Here is a 25,116-nt window from a genome sequence, read left to right as displayed (position 1 = left end):
ATTTAATGCCATTTTTCAGCACAAGATAGGCTATACATGGCAGCCAGTATAACTGGTGGAGGAAGAACCCTGAAAAACCCCGGGAAGAACCACCGACCCACGAGAAGCTACTGGCAAGCTTTCTCACGTACCAATGTTAGCCGAGCCTGAGACTCAAACCCACGCAGACAGCAGTGAGATGGCAGTAATCCAGAATGGTGAGTGCTTTAGACCACTCAGCCACTCGGGGCCCCAACATGGTTGAAGAGACCAACTGACAAACATGTTAATGATTAAATGATAGATGAATAGAACAACTGACGAACATGTTAATGATTAAATGATAGATGAATAGAGCAACTGACAAAAGTGTTAATGATCAATCAATGGTTGAAGAGACCAACTGACAAACATGTTAATGATTAACTGATAGAGGAATAGAGCAACACTGACAAACATGTTAATGATTAAATGATAGATGAATAGACCAACTGACAAACATGTCAATGATTAACTGATAGATGAACAGTGTGTGTGATTAGGATTTTTTGCGTAGCTTCAACAATTTTTTAGTCATATCGCTACGATGTCTGCAGCGTGGCAGGATACAGTAATGTTTAGCATTGGGGCATCATGCCGCAGACACGTAGCATGATGTCCCACCCAGTCACATTATCTTGACACCAGGCCGACCAGTCCTAATACTAACCTCGTAATGCTGAGCGCCAAGCGAGGCAGCTGTTTGTACCAGTTTTGTAAGTCTTTCATACGACTTGGCCGGGGTTCTAACCCATGACCTCCTGCTTCCAAGGCGGATGCTCTAACCACTAGGCCACCGGAGCAGTGATAGATGAACAGAGCAACTGACAAAAGTGTTAATGATCAATCAATGGATCAATGGACAAACTGACAAAAGTGTTAGTGATGGATGGAGAGACCAATTGACAAAAGTGTAAATGATCAATGAATGGACCAATTGACAAAAGTGTTAGTGATGATTAGATGGATGACCAGACCAACTGAAAAAAGTGTAAATGATCAATGTTCCATGTTCCAACAGAGAGATATAACAATACTGATATCTCAGCCCCATTAAGTACCGGGGGATATACACTGATACCTATGCCAACAAGAACAGTAGTGCTGTTAGAAGAGGATACCTATGTTTCATCTATGGTTTACTGATGAGATAACAAAAAATGGTATCTTCAATTAAAAACCATGCAATTTCTTGCTCTCATACTCATGGTACCAAAGGATGCAAAATACAAGTTTTTGGGAACATGCATCGATTATCATTAATATTTGTACCTCATAAAAACAGTGATACTGACTTTAAAGGACAATGAAGGGATGATAAAACTGGCCACTGTTAATAGGTGTCCTTAACTAAAAGGTTAAATATGTTCTGTAGCACCAAATAAGAAATCAAATTCATGCCAGTTGCACTTTATAATCAGGCAACTTTCATACAGAGGCGATTTCCAAAAAAGATATCAATGTACTCAATGCAGGCAGATATATTCATATGACTTCCTCACCTAACTGTTCTTTTGTCCTTAGGATGCTGAAGCAAGGCTCTGAAATGATCTGTAGGAACAGCTCTAACAACATGTTGGACTGGGTCTCCTGCATTCCACATTGGTAGTACACATCTATACTGGAACTCTTGTGGACAGAGTTTGTCTTCTGGTACAAGTAGTAACAGCCTGCAAGTACAACACATGGTCAAAGTATAGCACATAGGCTATCCCTAAATAACATGTAAGTACATAGTACCGCATTCTGGTCATTAAAACCTTTAAGTACTATACACAGGCTACAACTAAAAAAAAACAACTACATATACAGCACACAATCTACCCCTAAATAAAGACCTGCAAGTACAGGACACAGGCTACCCCTAAATAAAGACCTACAAGTACAGGACACAGGCTACCCCTAAATAAAGACCTACAAGTACAGCACACAGGCTACCCCTAAATAAAGACCTACAAGTACAGCACACAGGCTACCCCTAAATAAAGACCTGCAAGTACAGCACACAGGCTACCCCTAAATAAAGACCTACAAGTACAGCACACAGGCTACCCCCTAAATAAAGACTTGCAAGTACAGCACACAGGCTACCCCCTAAATAAAGACCTGCAAGTACAGCACACAGGCTACCCCTAAATAAAGACCTACAAGTACAGCACACAGGCTACCCCTAAATAAAGACCTGCAAGTACAGGACACAGGCTACCCCTAAATAAAGACCTACAAGTACAGCACACAGGCTACCCCTAAATAAAGACCTACAAGTACAGCACACAGGCTACCCCTAAATAAAGACCTGCAAGTACAGGACACAGGCTACCCCTAAATAAAGACCTGCAAGTACAGCACACAGGCTACCCCTAAATAAAGACCTACAAGTACAGCACACAGGCTACCCCTAAATAAAGACCTGCAAGTACAGCACACAGGCTACCCCTAAATAAAGACCTACAAGTACAGCACACAGGCTACCCCTAAATAAAGACCTACAAGTACAGCACACAGGCTACCCCTAAATAAAGACCTGCAAGTACAGCACACAGGCTACCCCTAAATAAAGACCTACAAGTACAGCACACAGGCTACCCCTAAATAAAGACCTGCAAGTACAGCACACAGGCTACCCCTAAATAAAGACCTACAAGTACAGCACACAGGCTACCCCCTAAATAAAGACTTGCAAGTACAGCACACAGGCTACCCCTAAATAAAGACCTGCAAGTACAGGACACAGGCTACCCCTAAATAAAGACCTGCAAGTACAGGACACAGGCTACCCCTAAATAAAGACCTGCAAGTACAGCACACAGGCTACCCCTAAATAAAGACCTGCAAGTACAGCACACAGGCTACCCCTAAATAAAGACCTGCAAGTACAGCACACAGGCTACCCCTAAATAAAAACCTGCAAGTACTATAAACAGACTACCCCTAAATAAAGACCTGCAAGTACAGCACACAGGCTACCCCTAAATAAAGACCTGCAAGTACAGCACACAGGCTACCCCTAAATAAAAACCTGCAAGTACTATAAACAGACTACCCCTAAATAAAAACCTTCAAGAAAAACACATAGACTATCACTAAATAAAGTCTTTTGTAAAGGAAATAGGTCACAAGAATAGCACCTGTCTATTCCAAGATAATGACTTAAGTACAGCACACAGGTTATCCCTAAATAACAAACCTGTAAGTACAGTTCCAAGTCCATCCATAAAATAAGAATCTGGAAGTACAATCCACAGGATATCCCAGAATAGTGATATGTAACTACAGCACACAGGCTATCGCTAAATAGCAACCTGCAAGTACAACCCACAGGTGATCCCTAAATAGTAACCTGTAAGTAGAGCACAAAGTCAATCCATAAAATAAGAATCTGGAAGTACAATCCACAGGCTATCCCAAAATAGCAATATGTAAGTAGAGCGCACAGGCTATCCCTAAATAGCAACCTGTAAGTACAGCTAATAGGCTATCCCTAAATAGCAACCTGTAAGTACAGCAAATAGGCTATCCCCAAATAACAACCTGCACAATACGCACTGTACTCTAAAGTCTCTTGAGTTTTGCAAATTTTAAATCAAATTACAAAGCTTAATTTAATTCCCAAATGCCATTCTATGCTACAACTTTAACCATAACTGGTGAGTTTTGCAATGCAATGTATGTACAGTCAAACCTGTCCAAACTTTCACCTTTATGTTATAGCAGTTACCCAGTCTAAACAGTCATTATAATTTCAATCCAGCAAATTTCCTACATATAAGTCATGTATTTAATGGTCACCTACTTTTCAAGATGTTTCCTAACCTGATGATGGTATCTCACTGTAATATACTGACAGTGACAGCTCTGTGTATGCAAATGAAACTTTTATCTCATATAGAAGACATTGTTCAGATAAAGGCATGTCAATTGATGTGTGAACATTTCTTATCTTGCTTCTACTCAACTTACTCCAGTAACTCAGAGTAAATCAAAAGTGTCAGCATGTCAAATTTGAATGTGAGGTGGCTTTTTTTCATTAGAGGAAGGTGGAAGGAATTTCTTTACTGGAATGTTGGAAAAGTAGTTGTTTTGCAGTAGAAATAGTAGCTGCATTTTGTGCCAGAACTAACAAAAAAATAGTTGTATACCTTCATATTCTTTGATGTATGGTATTGAATTTTATGTTACATTATTTTTAATTATTTTCTTGGCTTTTCCAATTTATAGAATGAATTATCAATTGTTATTTGAAGACTTCTAATTAAAATACTTGCTCTGATTTAAGTTGGTAAAAAGAAATATTGTCAGTAACATTAGACAAAGTTTCATGGATCACTAACAACAACCAAATTAAACTTTCTTTCATTCCATATTCATCACAGGCCTTTCACATAAACTTTCTTTTGATCTCCGAGTTGAAGCACTTCCAGATGCTGGAAAGTGTGAATAGATGTTTCTAGAAGTAACAAGATTTTCAAGGTAGATGCCATGATGGCAAAGCAGTACCATTTTCATCTTGTAAAAACTTTACATCATAAGAATTAGTCTTGTCAAAACCCAATCAGGAGAAGAAACAATAATACAATTTTCAAGATGACTGCCAAGGTGGCCAGATTAGATATCACATTGGCATTATTTTCATTATGGACTGAATACTGAAGTCCAAATATAACTATTTTCAATTAAGACCAACTAGACATCATAAGAAGTCTTTCAGAAGAAACCCCATGTTGATATGACCATCCATTTCTGAGGAGCAGAAATAGGATGATTTTAAAAATGGCTGCTTTGGTGGCCATAATGGATGTCTCAGCCACACCATTTTCATTTAGAGCCAACTAGACACAGGGATAAATTTGTTTGTAAAATTTCATGACAATCTTCAATGCAGTTTAGAAGTAGCAATAAAAAAAACTGTGCTATAGCAATAAGAAACAAATTGTGCTAAGGGATGGAAGACAGGCAATGGATGACAGACAACAGGCCATCCCATAAGCATTTCTGGTCTAGACTTTGAGTTACCTTGGAGTGACCAACAGCAGCACATTGTTCAATAATGAACTTGATTAACAACCAGAGTCAAGGCCTCACATGAAAAGCATGCAGCATGCAGTCCACTCATCTAATTCCTATATTTGTTTACCATTTAACCTGCTGAGGGTAACAAATTACAATATATAATGTATGGTCATTAATAAGGAAAGTTTACCACTGAATAGACATTTATTCCTACTTCCAGCTGTACTGGTCAGAAAAGGCCTTCTGAGTAAGCTAGGATGTATATAGGTCTAGCACCAATTAATTATGTCATTGTAAACACAAATACCTAACCCATTTCAATTAAGCATAAAATGAAGGTCACAGTAACCTTTGGTATTAAGGGTGTACCCATAGTAACAGTAAAGCATCTAATTATCAAACTGCATGATTTGAATGTAAACAATACCAAAGAAATAATTTTTAACACAAAATTTGAAGAAAGGTCACTGAGCATGAAATACAGGAACAAGAGACCTCTTTTGGCAAAAAAGCTGCAGAAGTTATCAAATTGCATGATTTTAGGTAGGTTAGCATATATATAACATGCCAAAAACTCATGTGGCCATGAGCCAAGTGTAAAACTTTATATGCCATTCTTGTTTGTTAAACAATGTAATTTGGATACATGACTTCAAAATAATCACAGCAAAAATTATACAGTGGAATTAATTCTAATTTTTTAATTTTTTAAACTTACCAAAATATTCACATTTAGTTTCTGATCAACTCCCTAAGCATGTAGTTGTAAAATAATGGTTGTCATTTAGGTGACTGGACGGTCTGAACAGATGAACACTATGTAGGCACCTGAGCATGTGTTTTCATGTACATGTATATGAACTGTTTCAAAATAGTTTTAAAATGTTTTAAACTTTGTCATTTCTTGTTGAAGTTCAAGAAACTAAAAAAATAGTTTGCTTGTTTAAGTGGCAGTTGATTACCTATTTTTTTTACCTATTTGACCACTGTTATGAGAGAACACCTGTCTTGAGAGACATGTTCTTAATGCATGAATTTACTGTTCAGTGTTATGACCTGTCATGAGAAAGCACCAATCTTGAGAGAGCATAATGTTTTAGAAGAAAGGCTATTTCAAAACTGGGTCTGTTCTATTAATAGCTGAGGATAAGTGTTGGATCAGATGAAACAAACAATTTTGATAATTGAGATTCTACTGTGCAAGTAATTGCCATTATTAATGAAATATAGCTTGCCATTATTAATGAAATATAGCTTGCCATTAATTACAAAATAGAACCATCAATGAAATGTCATTAACTGAATCTGCATATGCCATTTGCACAGGAAGCAACTTACCATTGGGAAGCTGAACTTCCCTGACACGACGATGTTGACTAGGTAGAAGAGTCTTGGTGTGACACTTCTCCTTCAGGATGCTCTCCACAACCTCTGTTAACTTTTGGCCTTGCTGTGAAAGGATAATTAAGACTCAACACATAGTTACCAGTTTCTTGCAATTTGTATAATTTTCAGCTACACTACATATATTTATAGCTGGTCCTTAAGGTTATGTATTAAGTTTATATAGTTTCTGTCATAAAAGAAAAGATAAAATTGAACTTGGATGCTACTTTCAATTGTTTCATCAAAACAAAAATTTTATAGACATTATATTTTACTTATAATGATTCATATAAATGATTATAAAACCGAAAGGGTAATTGTAGGATGTCTCGACACTTCAGAAACCAGAACTGTGTGAATGACTAACACATAATCAGGTAATAAATGAACAAATAAGAAACCCAAGTTTGCCAGATCTGTGTGTATGTATCTATCTATCCCTATATATATATATATATATATATATATATATATATATATATATATATATATATATATATATATATATATATATATATATCTAAATATAAATTATAAAATAAACAACACCAACACGTAGAATAAAAAATATATTTTTATTTTTATGTCATATTTATTTTATTTTATTTATAGTTCTGTATCTTTTTTAAATGTGCATTATACATAATACAAATAAAAATATTAATAAAAATAAAAATATTAATAAAACTGTTTATCTCTATTCATATATATATATATATATATATATATATATATATATATATATATATATATATATATATATATATATATATACATATATTTATATATAAAAACACACTTTTTTAAAGAACCAAAGACCAAGCTGACATTATTTACCAAGCTGGCACAAAATCTGAGAACTCTTATCTACAGTGACATAAAAAAAACTCAGCTAGTCAGATTAACTCATAAATATAGGTAGTAAATATAGGTAGACTTTCTTCCTCATCCTGCATCTTGATGAGATACACCTAAGTTCTGATTTTGATAAAAAGGGGCTTAAGAGTGGTGACAAGCAAAATCTGACACATACAAACTATAAGCTCACTTGGGCAAGGTGAACTGTCTAATAGAAAAGCAGAGATACCTGATTTTACTTTCAACAATGGTTTTGTATACAGTTAAACCCCAATTACAATCTAACTTTTGGAGTAAAAAATATTTCCTTGAGAATCATAGTAACTTAGGACTACATCCACTACATTGCAAATTCAGCACACACAGAAGTTATATTTTAGATACAAGAAAATCTACATGTAAAGGGATGAGTGCCAACTCCTGTCTATACTTCAGTTACTACTGAAGCAGAATGCATGCTCCACCAGCAGGATGTAACTGTGGGTAGGCTGGGAGAGTGTATTTTTAATATCATCAAGTAAGTTTTATTGAAAAATTTTTACTCCGAAAATTGGTTTCTTCTTCTTCTTACCGGATCATAGTATCATAGATGAACAGATAAGAGGGGGAGGCATCTTTTTACCCTACAGATGGGCCATCTCTAGTACTGCAAGGTACCTGAGGTAACTCCAACTCTTAAGATATAATTAGGTTGAAGCAGTGACTCCATATGCCTAGATGCAACCACTCAGGTAAATAAAACCACCCACAGCCAAGAAGTCACAAAGTTGCATCACTCAGAAGTTGCCGAATGAACTTCTAATGTGTCTCAGCATGTGTAACTTTATCCATATGTGATGCAGATCCTGTGAACATGGATTTCAGTGACGACATATTTGTCGCAGCTAATCTGCTTTTATGAGGTGGGGTTTCTGCATGTAGTGTGACTGTGTTCTTGCCACTGCAAAATTAGCTTTATATGAAGAACCTTTAACTTGACTGCAACCAGTAAAATTCCCATTTCCAACCATCACTGAAAAATTTCGTATGATATTTCAGTTGCTCGGATTTTGGTGTTTTATGCTCTTGCATCACGACAAAATCTAAAGACCAAAGTCCATCTGACCTTGTTTTATGCATACAGTCATCCTGAGTAATCCATTCATAATGAATCAGCATCTTTATTCCTGTCCAAATTACTTCTGATCACACAAAAAGTTTAGACACTAATCCATAAACACTAAAGCAAGCAGAGAGAATAAAAGAAATATTTATTGTTTTATGCTGACTAAGCTCTTCAGTAACATAACCATAATCAATCAATGTCTTTAATCCTTTCAGTATTACTTCTGCTCACAAACAGTATCATCAACACTGAAAAACTTCAAACAATGAAGCCAGCCGACAGTGAAATTAACAACTACACTGCCTTGCCCTGCTTAAGCCGGTTCACAGTCACATGATCACAAGCAGTATTACCATAAACATACTACACCGAAATGAAAATGTGAAAAATATTTCACTAAATTTTGTGTACCCTAAGATTTCAGTGGGCGATGTGAGGATTGTGAGACAGCCATAAACTGAGGAGAAAATCCCTCTTGAGTGGGAGGTTCACGTGTATGGTATAGCTAAAATTCAAAATGAAAGGGCTGGATTTACAAGTTAGTGCTGGACTCCTAAAGTATTATAATGAGGATAGATATCTGAAAGAGAAACAGGGAAGTAGGGTTAATTACAAACAAGCTTTGCAGAAACGAGAAATCACAGTGGCAACTAGAAATTTATGAAAATGAATAAAACAGGCAACCTTTGAGCCTAAAAGATAACAAGAGACCCCAATTAAGTAAAGCCTGTTGTTTATTTAGCTAGAAAGCAAACACTATTTTACACTTAGCATAATCTAAAAAAAACTGTAACATTGAACTTAATCTAGGGTGTGGATGGTTCTAAAAGTGGATATGTCAAAGCAATCTTTATGTGGAGCTTGTCACAGGAGGCTTCAATAAAAATCATCTTTTTGTTCTTCAGTTTGAGTCCTGCACTGAAATGCAATGTTTTTAAACCATCTTAAATCACTCTAAAAGCTACCTACCTGTTTGGTGATGTTACCATAAATAAGCCCCTCTATGTACAGTTTTGACAGGAGTTGAGGTATAAATGCTTGCAGCTTCTCCAGTGACAGTTCTGAAAACAGAGACCATATTTTCAGTATGGATAAAATTTATGGTCATTTGTGACTGGTTGAAAAAATCTCAAGATCAAACTCAGGCTGAAAAGTTTTATGATTTTGAAGGCCTCAACATCTGTAACATTAATATAAAACATGAAAATTCAGCATGTTTATGTCCCATTCCCAATATATCTTGGACATATGATGTTGACATATGAACTTGACATATATCTTGGAAACATGACAGTGTTGGTACTTTTACATAATGATCTTGACAGACAAAGTATCAGTAATAATAAGCAAATTCATGGTAAGTTTGTCCCTTGCCTACTCTGGTGTGAAAGTTTGTCCCTTGCCTACTCTGGTGTGAAAGTTTGTCCCTTGCCTACACTGGTGTGAAAGTTTGTCCCTAGCCTACTCTTATGTGAAAATTTGTCCCTTGCCTACTCTTGTGTGGTCATGAAAGTTTATCCTTTGCCTACTCTTCTGTGGTCATGAAAGTTTGTCCCTTGCCTACTCTTGTGTGGTCATGAAAGTTTGTCCCTTGTGTACTCTAATGTGAAAATCTGTCCCTTGCCTATTCTGGTGTGGTCATGAAAATTTGTAATCATGACATCTATGTCCTTTAAGAAGAGCTGTGATTTCACTGGGCAGACATCAAAAGTGAACATATTTCAGTGCCCTATATCAAGGAGGAAAAGTGCAGAAGAGTAAACATATTGACTAGTGACCTTATCCTACGAGAATGCCATCAGACTGAAAAGTGGACAAAGGTCCATCCCTGTACCTCAAACATCTTTCATTATACAAAGCAGAAACATAAGAAACCTTAAAATATTGATATGTGACCTTCGTCATAATAATAATAGTAATAATAATAATAAAAGAGATAAATACCTGTTCCAATTTTTGCTCTATATCTATAACATCTTTAGAGTAAGGCAGAAATAAACATAAAATGGTATTCTTTGACCTTGATCTTCAAGATAGGACCCCAAAAGTAGCATGCAACATATCCACTAGAAATGATAGGTAAATGTAAAAAAGATATTAAAATAACATAAAAACTACAGAGTGGAAAATAATGTGAGATGGATCACAAAAAGCACAAAACAATGCCCCCACCATGGTGCAACAAGATGGGAAACAATAAATAAAGGTCAAACTTTAGTAGCAATACTAAACTAATGCTGATGCTGTCAACACTCTCCCTAACTGTTTAATAGTCATGTCAACACTCTCCCTAATTGTTTCATAGTCATATCAACACTCTCCCTAACTGTTTCATAGTCACATCAACACTCTCCCTAACTGTTTAATAGTCTTGTCAACACTCTCCCGAACTGTTTCATAGTCATGTCAACACTCTCCCTAACTGTTTAATAGTCATGTCATCACTCTCCCTAACTGTTTCATAGTCATGTCAACACTCTCCCTAACTGTTTCATAGTCATGTCAACACTCTCCCTAACTGTTTCATAGTCATGTCAACACTCTCCCTGTTTAACAGTCAAGTCAACACTCTCCCTAACTGTTTAATAGTCATGTCATCACTCTCCCTAACTGTTTCATAGTCATGTCAACACTCTCCCTAACTGTTTCATAGTCATGTCAACACTCTCCCTAACTGTTTCATAGTCATGTCAACACTCTCCCTGTTTAATAGTCAAGTCAACACTCTCCCTAACTGTTTAATAGTCATGTCATCACTCTCCCTAACTGTTTCATAGTCATGTCAACACTCTCCCTAATTGTTTAATAGTCATGTCAACACGCTCCCTGTTTCATAGTCACGTCAACACTCTCCCTAATTGTTTAATAGTCATGTCATCACTCTCCCTAACTGTTTCATAGTCATGTTAACACTCTCTCTAATTGTTTAATAGCCATGTCAACACTCTCCCTGTTTCATAGTCACGTCAACACTCTCCCTAACTGTTTAATAGTCATGTCATCACTCTCCCTAACTGTTTCATAGTCATGTCAACACTCTCCCTAACTGTTTCATAGTCATGTCAACACTCTCCCTAACTGTTTCATAGTCATGTCAACACTCTAATTGCTTAATAGTCATGTTAACAAAAGTCCCTTGAAGGGAGTAAAGCTCTAGAGGCATTAAGAATTTCTAAAAATTCAAGACCATTTGTTCCTATTAATTGATGAGTATTGAAACCATCTCTGATATTTTTCGTGATAACAAGGTTTTCAAATTTGCTGCTATGGTGGGCATATTGGATGTCAGCTTGACACCATTTTCATTTAGGACCAACAGAATTCTGCTGTTAACAACCCCATGTTGATGTGACTTTTCAGTTTATTGGAATAATGATAGCCAGATTTTCAAGATGGGTGCCTAAGACACCATACTGGAAATCAAATTTACACCATTTCCATTTAGAATGAACTAGAAATTACAAGAAGTCATTTGGTGAGCCATCAAAGAAAATAGCAATAACGAGATTTTAAAGTCAGATCAATGCCACTTCCATCAGTGATCAACTAGACATGAAGTGAATCTGATCATTCATTCAGGACAAAAAATAGTGATAAAAAGATATTCAAGATGGTCACTGTAGTGGCTAATTATAGTGGTACCATTTTCATTTCAGAAAAACTAGACATCACAAGAAATCAGAAGTCTTCTGGTTAAAACAATCTGTGTTTCTGTTCAATAAGATTTTCAAGACTGCTGCTGTGGCAGATCAGTACCAAAAACTCCATGTCGATATGACCATCCATTCATGAGCAGTGACATGATTTTCAAGATGACCACCGCATCAGCTACAATGGATATCAGATTTGCACCATGATTATTTATTACTAACTATACAGCACAAGAATTCTTCAGGTAAATTTTCCTGATGGCTGCTGAGATGTCAATATTGGACAGTTCTTGCGTGTTTAGTACCATTTTTCAGCACACGAACACCAAGCAGCCAGTATACCTGGAGGAGGAAGGACCCAAGAAAACCCAGGGAAGAACTGCTGACTCACAGGAAGCTACTGGCAAGCTTATTCACATACTAACATCACTTAAGACTCAAACCCATGCAGACAGGTGAGATGGCAGTGATCTGTAAAGGTGAGTGCCTGAGAATATTCAGCCACCCTGGGTCTATACTGGACATCTGAGTGGTATAATTCTGACCTAGGACCAACTAGACATCATACAGAGTCTTATAGTGAAAACTCCATGTTGATATGACCATCCATTCAGGAAAAGTACTAATAACAAGATTTTCAAGATGGCCACTGTGACAGCCATATTGGATCATCTGATCAGCATCAATTTTATTAGTGCTCAACTAGACAACATAACAAAATATTCTGGTAAAAACCATGTCAATCTGACTTCATTCAAGCAGAGTAATGATGAGATTTTAAAAATGGCTGATGTGATGATCAGATTGGTGCATTGACAGCATTTTCATTTAGGAGCAGCTAGACATCATAAGGAGACTTTTAGTGAAATGATATGACCATCCATGGAATGCAAGTGTGTGTACATTTCTTGGCAATCTTACAGTAGTTAGGAACAGCAAAAACAAACTTGTGCTAATGGATGGATGAATGACAGTCAACAGACCATCCCATAAGTTTTCTTGGTCCATGATCAATAAACCTAAAAAGGGAGACAAGTTATAATTTTACCATCCAAAGCCTGTAGGAGTTCTTCTTGTGTCCAGAGTACCTCTGCCATCAGGACAGAGGTGTAGTACAAAGCATGCTGGTGAGGCTGTTCTGCATGGAAGTTCTTCAAGCTTCTCTTGTACTGAAATACACAAACTGAACTATACAGTCTAGTCTTTTTAAATAATTTCCATTTAACACACTACACTGAATACAACATTAGTGTAAACATTTCAATAAAGATGAGGCAAAAATGAAATAATCTGTGGTTCAGTCAACTGTGTGACAAAAATAAGGTACGAAGCTCAGTCTTACAGTTTTCAAACTACTTTTTGTATCGAACTTGTGCTAGTTCATGTCAGTTTCCAATGTAAAGTTATTGGTTAGAGCCTACAATCTATGGCTTTCTGTATTACCCAAGGGCAATCCATCCATAAAGTCTGGTCAAGGAATTTACATTAAAACAAAATTATTTTGGAAAATCTCTTTGAGCCTTATTGATTCTGACCTTTCACTTTTTGACAACAAATCAAAAGCCTTCTTTCTTATCCATCATACAAGTCATCCACAAAGTCTGGTGAAAGTATGTAAAATTTCTGTGCTTAAATCTTTTTTCTTCTTTCAGTCAGTGCTACTTTGATCTTTGACCTATTGATCTCAAACTGTAAGGCTTCTTCTGTACTCAAGTGCATGCCACCCCAAAAAGCTTGGTCTAGGTCTACGATGTGGAACTACAGTTACTGTTTGGAAACCACATTTCATCTTTTTTGATATTTTTGTACACAAACTATTTTCATTCAATCAGTTACATTGACCTTTAACCTTTTGATCTCAAAATCAACAGACTTCTTACTTACCATCAGTAAAAGCTATCCACAATGTATGGTGTAGTTATGTGATTTAGAATTCTTCTTATTTTAAGAAGTATGAAAACTACCTCACAAATTCAGCATGCCCAAGCTCAAATTTTACCTATGAAAACTAAAAGTTGTCTGCTACATAGGTGGAGTCAGACAGAGTGATCTCCCTATTAGGCATAGGAATTGGAGCTGAATACAATCTATATTTCAGTTACAAGTGGAGCTGAATGCCCACTTTCTCTGAGAGTTTCATAATATCTTAAGAGAAAAGGTGAAAAGCTGAGGGAACTATATCCCCTAGGATATGTGAAGCAGTGCCTAACTCTATGATATAACCCAGCTAGAGTAATGATTCCATATGCCTATACATGGCTACAGCCCCCACCCCTTTCCTTTCTGTAAATCCTTCCTCGTTGTTGTTGTTCTAGGGTTTAATGCCATTTTTCAGCACAAGATAGCTATACATGGCGGCCAGTATAACTGGTGGAGGAAGAACCCTGGAAAACCCAGGGAAGAACCACCAACCCACGAGAAGCTACTGGCAGGCTTTCCCACATACCAATGCTAGCCAAGCCTTGGACTTGAACCCACGCAGACAGAGGTGAGATGGCAGTGATTCGGAATGGTGAGCGCTTTAGACCACTCGGCCAATCGGGGCCCCTAAAATCCTTTGTAAGTCCTATTGCTTGAATAATGCTCACATAATACCAGTTATGGAAACAATATCCAAATGCAATGCTGATTATGTCTACCCATAACCTTAGGTACTGATGAATCAAGTTTGCCAGAAGGTTGGAGAGGTCTTTAAGTTATCTTATATCCTCTATTCTGTACTTATGCAACATGTCTGAGATTGTGGAATGGTACCATTTTATCATGATTGATGCTAACTTCATTACCTCAAAACACCACAGGAGAAAGATAGCTAGTGGGTAATGATGCTTGACATGGTGGACTGTGCCCTGCTCACAACACTGTGCAAACATTCAACACAAACCCTCCTCAAACACTTTCAGAGTGTTGGGTTTTCTTGCCCTAGAGATTCTCCGCTTGTTCTGAGAACTGTTTGCCCCTGAGGACTAGTTTGATATGATCCAGATGTGCAGGTTCAACAGCTCTGGGTTCAGATGAAACTACCAGAGACTGCTTAAACAGGCAAGGAAACGTAATAATTTTCATTGGAATTTCCACTGTTAGATTCAACAAGACGTGTATCCATAATTTTTCCCACTCGAGGGAAGTAATCAGGATATGACAGGACTCAATTTCCTCACTTATTACAATATCTTGGGGATCGGAGTTGTTGGAGGATAAGACTATGCATCCAGTCTGTTCCAATCTATGGAAAGTGTGTTGCCAACAAAGGTCTATGGATCTGGGACTGCAGAGACAAAGGTTGGGAGTTTTGCATTCCATTTTGTCACAAACGGATCCACCAATCAGTATCCCAGTGGGTAAAGATCCAAATGAATAATGAGGGTTGAAATGACTACATGGAATGTTAGTTAATTCCATAAGAACAAGTCATCTTATACATTTGGTTTGCCTAGAACGTAATGGATTAGAACATTGATTTGTTGTTAATGACTCCACCTAAGAAAATCCAAAACTAGTAAGCAGAGGTCTGGAGATCTGGTCCCACCTTGCTGTTTAAGATAATTCACTACAGTGGAGTTGTTGGATAGGATAAATACACCCTTTCTATAGTGTCTCCTGCTACCAATGAAATGATTTCTCTGTAGCCTTCATCTCTAGGCTATTGATGTGCAATGTCCTCAGTGTGTTACAATCCACTAGCCTCCTGAAACAATTTCAGGATTTGGGCACCCCAGCCTGCTATGCTTTTACCCATACCAATCATTATTCTTGGAGCATGGATCTGCAAGGGAACACCTGGCATAAGCCAAATGAGGTGCTCTCATTTGCTGAGATGTGTCCCCATAAAATCAAAATATAAGTTTGTTGCAATGGACAAAAGCTTTAGCTGCCATTTGGACAATAGTATGACTTGTACTTGTCTGATGAACAGGCAACCCATCATGACAAGATCTGCTGCTGCATTGAGGAGAGCCAATAGGAAAAGGAAATCTTGAGCTGTGAAGCAATTCTTTGCAAGAAATGAAGCCACAATCAAAATGATTTTCAGCATGATCTGGAGGAAGACAGGCTCTGTTCATGTGGGTGAAATGTTGTGACGTGATGAAATCAGATTTGTCCTTGTTGACAAGAAATCCAAAAACAAGTAGGAGTGAAACAAAGGAATTCATGTATTGATGGATGTCACAAACATGGTGATGGTCCTAAAGTGAGACCCTACTCTATCCATGATTCTTGTGATGGTCCTAAAGTGAGACCCTACTCTATCCATTGTTCTTGTGATGGTCCTAGAGTGAGACCCTACTCTATCCACGATTCTTGTGATGGTTCTAAAGTGAGACCCAACTCTATCCATTATTCTTGTGATGGTCCTAGAGTGAGACCCTACTCTATCCATGATTCTTGTGATGGTCCTAAAGTGAGACCCAACTCTATCCATTATTCTTGTGATGGTCCTAGAGACCCTACTCTATCCATTGTTCTTGTGATGGTCCCAGAGTGAGACCCTACTCTATCCATTATTCTTGTGATGGTCCTAGAGTGAGACTCTACTCTATCCATTATTCTTGTGATGGTCCTAGAGTGAGACCCTACTCTATTGATTATTCTTGTGATGGTCCTAAAGTGAGACCTTACTCTATCCATTATTCTTGTGATGGTCCTAAATTGAGACCCTACTCTATCTGTTATTCTTGTGATGGTCCTAGAGTGAGACCCTACTCTATCCATTATTCTTGTGAAGAAGAAGGGTCCAATGTTGATACCAAAAGAAGTGCCCTGAATGAGTATCCTGTATCTCTGAATGTGAACTGCAGGAATTTCCTTGCAGACTAGTAAATTGGGACATGTTAGTAAACATCTTGTAGATCTAAAATGAATGCAAAGTCTTTCTCCTGAATACCACTTAGAATCAGTCTCTATGTATTCATTCTATGTGATAGAGACTGATTCTAAGTGATAGAGACTGATTCTAAGTGATAGAGACTGATTCTATGTGATAGAGACTGATTCTAAGTGGTATTCAGGAGGAAGACAGAGCTGAGGTTTATAACTGGAAGAAAAGTACTGTTGACCTTAGGTTCCAAAACACAGTCTTAAATAAAGGTCAAATGATTGTATGTTTTAAATAATATCTACTGCCCTGTTTGTGAACAGACTTTATTTTCTGCTGCTCAACAGATCTTTTGGGTAGTCTGTAGCTTGTTGTTGTTGTGGGGTTTAATGCCATTTTTCAGCACATGATAGGCTATACATGGTGGCCAGCATTAATGGTGGAGGAAGAACCCAGGAAAACCGTGGAAAGAACCACCGACCCACGAGAAGCTACTGGCAAGCTTTCTCATATACCCACATTGGCCGAATCCGAGACTCAAACCCACGCCAACAGAGGTGAGACGGCAGTGATCCGTAACGGAGAGCGCTTTAGACCACTCGGCCACTCGGGGCCCCTGTCTGTAGCTAAAAGAGCTGTGGAGAGCATGGGAGGGTCCTGAAAATGTGATCAACAGGCTGTTCAAAACAATTATCACAATCCATTGATGGTTTTATGAGTTTAATGCCCTTTCCTGCACATGATAGGCTATACATGGCACCCAGTATATTTGGTGGTGGAAGAACCTGGGAAAACCATAGGAAGAACCACCAACCCACATGAAGCTACTGGCAAGCTTTCTATCATACCCACACTGGCCAAGCCCAAGCCTCTAATCCCATGAGAAAAGAGGTCACTGATCTGTAAAGACAGGAGCCAGAGATCACAAGAGAGGCTATACATGGCTGCCAGTATCAATGGTGGAGGAAGAACCTAAAAAAAAAACCCAGAAAGAACCACCAACTCACAAGAAGCATCTGGCAAGCTTTCTCACGTACCCACATTGGTAGAGCCCGAGACTCAAACCCACGCAGAGGTGATATGGTAGTGATCTGTTATTCTGAGCGCTTTAGAGCACTCAGCCACTCGGGACCCAGCAATATAGGTAAGAGCCACTTAGTTGCTGATCTAATCCTGATGTCAGAGACTTATCCTAATGGAACAGGGTCATCTTTTCTTATCTATTGGTAGCGCCAAGTTCATGATGCTAGTACAGGTCATGGGCTATTGGATTGACAAATAAAACAGACTGAAATATTGTTGAGGAAACAATGTATCATCCGACAGTATGTTCCAGTTTGCTTTGTACACTTTTGTACTGAAATCTTTAAAATGTTTACTGGGTCAAACATGTGCTATTCTTCAGACAATTGTTTTTAAAATGTGCAACAGGATTTCAATGTGGGTGAACAATACAAATCCAAAATTTAATCACATGTTAAAGTCCCTTAAGGGATTAATAAAAAGTATACAAACTGTCTCCTTCTAATTTTAATTTCTCACGAGACAGCAGTCATTAATATTTTAAAGTCATTTCAACAAATAATACTCTACATTTTTATTATTTCCATTGCTCATTTGCTCTGCCTGAATATTTTCTGGAACATGGATGGGCAAACAGGGAGTATAACTAATGTAAATGACATGGTGGCACACAGGAAATCAAACTCAATAAGGTCTCATTCATATTAAACTGCATGCCAAATTTGGTAAAATCCCACCAAATCCAAGTAAAGTTATCATGTGAAAAACTGAAGACAAAAGAACAAAATGGCTAGACCATGGTTCCAGGGTTTTTCCAGGATGAAATTAATTTTTTCGAGGTTCACATATGACCATTACGGAATGGAATAAAACAACATTTTAGATTGTAAAACGTGCATTTTCTAAACCTAAAGATGTTTTGCTTTCAAAACTCTCCAAAACATCTAAGTCAGAAAAGATGATCATGTACAAAACCACAAAATGTATCACATGAAACAAGTTTGATTATTTTTATACAAATTGGCATGTAAAGTCATTTCAATGTATAGAATAAAAATTCTAACATTATTTTGCTGACCTGCATTATGTTGCCAAGTGGGAACAGCATAATGAACATAAATTAGTTTTGTTTCCTTTCAAACCTATAATTCTAAAGAATTATTTATATATATATATATATATATATATATATATATATGCAACTCATAGTAAGTAAACATTTTCTGTTACAGTATATAAAAAACAATAAATGCAAATAATTAAAATCATCTTGTCTGTACCAAAAAGAGTTTAACCCTAAATTTATCTCTGCCAATAAAATTCCAAACTAGATTTTTCAAACAAATTTTCTCCTTAAGATGATCTGGTTAAAAAACCATTAAAAAATATTTTCAAATGGGTTGTTTTACATTTTGACAAAAGACCTTCCAGTTATATACTGTTGTATAAACAAGGGCTGAATTTTCTGCAAAATCAACTTGTCTTCTTGTAATTCGTTAAGCCAGTCCCCAAGCCTGTACCGATACAGGGGCGCGTATAGTTTTTTAATATATAATACAAGGAACAACAATGTCTCATATCAGCTCTGAGAGTCAACAATTTGGACTACAAATTTGGCTTAAAACGAACAGCAGTGCATTTTCTGATGCCGGTTTCCTCTGAATATTCCTACCCCATTTTTCATATTTGGACATTCAGGCTGGGGTGTGGGTTGGAACTCTATAAATTTAACTCACGATCAGTTTAGTTAGGACTCAGTTATGTGATTGTTTCGAGCGTCAAGTGGTGGCAGAAAATTCCCTGGTTTTTCCCGACTTTCATCAATATTTGCGAAATTCAAGTACTTTTCACAGTCAGGAAAAACATTATCATTTCTCCTGACTTTCTCCCGATTTCCGGGTAGCGTGGGAACCCTGATAGACAGACTGACTGATGGAAGAATGAACATAATTACTACATTGCTCAGCCTAAATCATCAAGTAGGTCTCTAAAACAGGCAAAATCCTCAAAATACAAGATCAAGATTTTTTAATATCAACCACATTGTTTAAATTTCTCATACATTACACCATCAAAAAAATCTCTTAATCAAGTTGATATTAATAAACTTTTGTCTCACAGGGTCATCGTTGATACACTCAACATGAATGTATTGAATTGGCAGTGGGCACAGACAAGGTAATATGCAGTTTACAACAGTCTAATTAGCTTAATCCAACTTCTGTAGTGAAAAATTTTTGAAATGAAAATGCATTCCAAAACTAACTTAGGCAAGCTATTTTAATTCATTACATATCACCCTTCCCCTTCTGAACTCCCTTAAAAATTTTCCAAAATGAGACTGAATTGCAATTTTTGCACATTTGTACCTCTGACCCCTTTCAGAGGCCCCATGAGGGGGCAAAATATGATAAATATCCAAAGTTTAACAACAACAATGTGTCAGGGAAAGATCAGACTGTAGAATGTAAGAAACTCTTTTCGATTTAACCATTGCTATGAATTAGAAAGGAATGTAAAAAAAATATATGCATATCTTCCTTTCCATTTGTAATAAAGTCTGATTTAAACAGACAAGTTTTAATGCTGCCAGAATTCTTTTACAAAGTGGATTCCAATGTATCTGTAGTACAACAGAATTAGGGAAATGCACCATAAATCACCAATAGAAACTGAAATGCTGATTATCTGTGCCCATCAGAAGACAATCATATTGTTAGAAACAACAACAAAAAATAGGATAATTGATTTTTTAAAAAATTTATGATTTAAAATGTTTGTGCAATATGATGGTAGTCTGCAAAAGAAAGACAATCTGAATAACTGACATTTAGATACTGTAATTTCATTATTCTTCATGGGAAAACAATTTTCCTGTTTCACTGAATTTCAAGAATTTAAAGACCTAATTAACTATTTTCCACCCATGGAAACAACAGAACCTCACTACTTATGCCATGAACTTACAAACTGACAAAAAAGTAATTTTTGGTAAAATCACAAAATAAATGAATTGACAAAAACTGGTTTTTCACTGTATCTCTTCATTTACTTACAAGCTCCATTAGAATCTCATAGCGCTTGGGGTCAATCTGAAATGTAGCTAGTTTCTCAACAATTTTTGTCAGCAAAACAAAAAGCTTGTCACTGTAGCCCTTCACTGTCAGCTGCAAATCAGAAATAAGGAAGCGATTAAACTTAATTGAGAGAAGCAATATTTGAACTAAAACACATGCTAATTTTTCACGGTTTATTATGGAACAGAACATTTCTTAAGAAAATTGCCCCCTTTATTTAAAAGGGGGAAAATAGATAAAAATGTGCACATTCAGTTGATTTTTCTTAGTTAGTTTCAAGAAATAGACATCGATCCTGCAACCGCAGATCATAGGATATACTCAGCATGATTATGTCAGACTTAACTTGGACTGTTTCAAATGAAATATTTTCATCATAATTTAGGACTACAGCATTGTCATTTATTTTGTATTATGCGTCACAGTTTAGAATCAACCCAAGGTTCACAAAACATAATGATGCCCAAATCAGAAATAATTTAATGAAAACAAAACACACTTAATATCCCAGAATTCATACTATTTTTAAAATATATCTTAAGGATAAAATAACACTGCTATTTAAAAAAGAGGCCAATATAAGCTAATATACATGGGGTTGATCTTGATACTTCGCTCATGTTACTACAACATATGTTCATTAATTTGACATCAATTTTAGTTTTCAGTAATTTGGCATACATTTTAGTTTTCAGTAATTTGACATATATTTTAGTTTTCAGTAATTTGGCATACATTTTAGTTTTCATTTAGTATTAGGTACTTTGGCATACATTTTAGTTTTTAGTAATTTGGCATACATTTTAGTTTTCAGTAATTTGGCATACATTTTAGTTTTCAGTAATTTGACATATTTTAGTTTTCAGTAATTTGGCATACATTTTAGTTTTCAGTAATTTGGCATACATTTTAGTTTTCAGTAATTTGGCATACATTTTAGCTTTCAGTAATTTGGCATACATTTTAGTTTTCAGAAATTTGACATACATTTTAGTTTTCATTTAGTATTAGGTACTTTGGCATACATTTTAGTTTTCAGTAATTTGGCATACATTTTAGTTTTCAGTAATCTGACATACATTTTAGTTTTCAGTAATTTGGCATACATTTTAGTTTTCAGTAATTTGACATACAATTTAGTTTTCATTTAGCATTAGGTACTTTGGCATACATTTTAGTTTTCAGTAATTTAACATACATTTTAGTTTTCAGTAATTTGGGATACATTTTAGTTTTATTTAGCATTAAGTACTTTGGCATACATTTTAGTTTTCAGTAATTTGACACACATTTTAGTTTTCAGTAATTTAGCATACATTTTAGTTTTCAGTAATTTAGCATACATTTTAGTTTTCATTAACTTGGCATACATTTAAGTTTTCATTAATTTGGCATAAAATTTAGTTTTCAGTACTTTGGTGAACACGTGAGTTTTCAAAGCAAATGTTTCTAAATACAATATCTAGGAATCTTAATTAATTAATAATGATTCTGCTAGGAAAAAACAGGACCCCTATCCAAGGACATTAAGTACAATGAAACTCTTAATGTTTTACTAACCCTGAAAAGTGATTCCTATGAAATTAAATGGCTTTACAGGATTAGAATGGTGTAAAACTTAGACAGATCCCATACACAGATCCAAGTAGATTGTATCAGTACTAGAATGATATGATACTTACAGACATGCCATACACAGATCCAAGTAGACTGTATCAGTACTAGAATGATGTGATACTTACAGAGATGCCATACACAGATCCAAGTAGACTGTATCAGTACTAGAATGATATGATACTTACAGAGATGCCATACACAGATCCAAGTAGACTGTATCAGTACTAGAATGATGTGAAACTTACAGAGATGCCATACATAGATCCAAGTAGATTGTATCAGTACTAGAATGATGTGATACTTACAGAGATGCCATACATAGATCCAAGTAGACTGTATCATTACTAGAATGATGTGATACTTACAGAGATGCCATACATAGATCCAAGTAGACTGTAAAGTATTAGAATGATGTGATACTTACAGAGATTCCATTCATAGATCCAAGTAGATTGTATCAGTACTAGAATGATGTGATACTTACAGAGATGCCATACATAGATCCAAGTAGACTGTATCAGTACTAGAATGATGTGATACTTACAGAGATGCCATACATAGATCCAAGTAGATTGTATTGTATTAGAATGCTGTGATACTTACAGAGATGCCATACATAGATCCAAGTAGACTGTATTGTATTAGATTGCTGTTATACTTACAGACATGCCATACATAGATCCAAGTAGATTGTATTGTATTAGAATGCTGTGATACTTACAGACATGCCATACATAGATCCAAGTAGATTGTATCAGTATTAGATTGCTGTGATACTTCCAGAGATGCCATACATAGATCCAAGTAGACTGTATCAGTATTAGATTGCTGTGATACTTACAGAGATGCCATATATAGATCCAAGTAGACTGTATTGTATTAGAATGGTGTGATACTTACAGAAATGCCCTACATAGATCCAAGCAGATTGTATTGTATTAGAATGCTGTGATACTTACAGAGATGCCATACATAGATCAAGTAGATTGTATCAGTATTAGATTGCTGTGATACTTACGGAGATGCCATACATAGATCCAAGTAGATTGTATCAGTATTAGATTGCTGTGATACTTACAGAGATGCCATACATAGATCCAAGTAGATTGTATCAGTATTAGATTGCTGTGATACTTACAGAGATGCCATACATAGATCCAAGTAGATTGTATTGTATTAGAATGGTGTGATACTTACAGAGATGCCATACATAGATCCAAGTAGATTGTATCAGTATTAGATTACTGTGATACTTACAGAGATGCCATACATAGATCAAGTAGATTGTATCAGTATTAGATTGCTGTGATACTTACAGAGATGCCATACATAGATCCAAGTAGATTGTATCAGTATTAGATTGCTGTGATACTTACAGAGATGCCATACATAGATCCAAGTAGATTGTATCAGTATTAGATTACTGTGATACTTACAGAGATGCCATACATAGATCCAAGTAGATTGTATCAGTATTAGATTGCTGTGATACTTACAGAGATGCCATACAAAGATCCAAGTAGATTGTATTGTATTAGAATGCTGTGATACTTACAGAGATGCCATACATAGATCCAAGTAGATTGTATCAGTATTAGATTGCTGTGATACTTACAGAGATGCCATACATAGATCCAAGTAGATTGTATCAGTATTAGATTGCTGTGATACTTACAGACATGCCATACATAGATCAAGCAGACTGTATCAGTATTAGATTACTGTGATACTTACAGAGATGCCATACATAGATCAAGTAGATTGTATCAGTATTATACTGCTGTGATACTTACAGAGATGCCATACATAGATCCAAGTAGACTGTATCAGTATTAGATTGCTGTGATACTTACAGAGATGCCATACATAGATCCAAGTAGACTGTATCAGTATTAGATTGCTGTGATACTTACAGAGATGCCGTACATAGATCCAAGTAGATTGTATCAGTATTAGATTACTGTGATACTTACAGAGATGCCATACATAGATCCAAGTAGACTGTATCAGTACTAGAATGATGTGATACTTACAGAGATGCCATACATAGATCCAAGTAGATTGTATTGTATTAGAATGCTGTGATACTTACAGAGATGCCATACATAGATCCAAGTAGACTGTATCAGTATTAGATTGCTGTGATACTTACAGAGATGCCATACATAGATCCAAGTAGATTGTATCAGTATTAGATTACTGTGATACTTACAGAGATGCCATACATAGATCAAGTAGATTGTATCAGTATTAGATTGCTGTGATACTTACAGAGATGCCATACATAGATCCAAGTAGATTGCATCAGTATTAGATTACTGTGATACTTACAGAGATGCCATACATAGATCCAAGTAGACTGTATCAGTACTAGAATGATGTGATACTTACAGAGATGCCATACATAGATCCAAGTAGATTGTATTGTATTAGAATGCTGTGATACTTACAGACATGCCATACATAGATCCAAGTAGATTGTATCAGTATTAGATTACTATGATACTTACAGAGATGCCATACATAGATCCAAGTAGACTGTATCAGTATTAGATT

The 25,116-nt window shown here is 36.2% G+C and overlaps 1 protein-coding gene across 2 annotated transcripts in view; it reads right to left on the bottom strand.

The window, feature by feature from the left end:
• The window catches only part of LOC149794988 (insulin-degrading enzyme-like), a 151,224-nt gene that overhangs the window by 50,309 nt on the left and 75,799 nt on the right, over positions 1-25,116 (bottom strand). For both annotated transcript variants that reach the window (XM_089964649.1, XM_089964650.1), the window contains exons 20-24: positions 20,923-21,033; positions 13,076-13,196; positions 9,347-9,438; positions 6,367-6,478; positions 1,521-1,688 (exon numbers count right to left, since the gene is read on the bottom strand). In XM_089964649.1, coding sequence (XP_089820775.1) covers positions 1,521-1,688; positions 6,367-6,478; positions 9,347-9,438; positions 13,076-13,196; positions 20,923-21,033 — 604 coding nt within the window. The remainder of the gene's footprint in view (positions 1-1,520; positions 1,689-6,366; positions 6,479-9,346; positions 9,439-13,075; positions 13,197-20,922; positions 21,034-25,116) is intronic.

Source organism: Sinohyriopsis cumingii, chromosome 7, assembly GCF_028554795.1.
Source record: "Sinohyriopsis cumingii isolate HCF-2022 chromosome 7, ASM2855479v2, whole genome shotgun sequence".
Lineage (NCBI taxonomy): Eukaryota > Metazoa > Mollusca > Bivalvia > Unionida > Unionidae > Sinohyriopsis > Sinohyriopsis cumingii.
The sequence above is the reverse complement of the archived record's forward strand: the minus strand, read 5'-3'. Positions and strand labels throughout refer to the sequence as shown.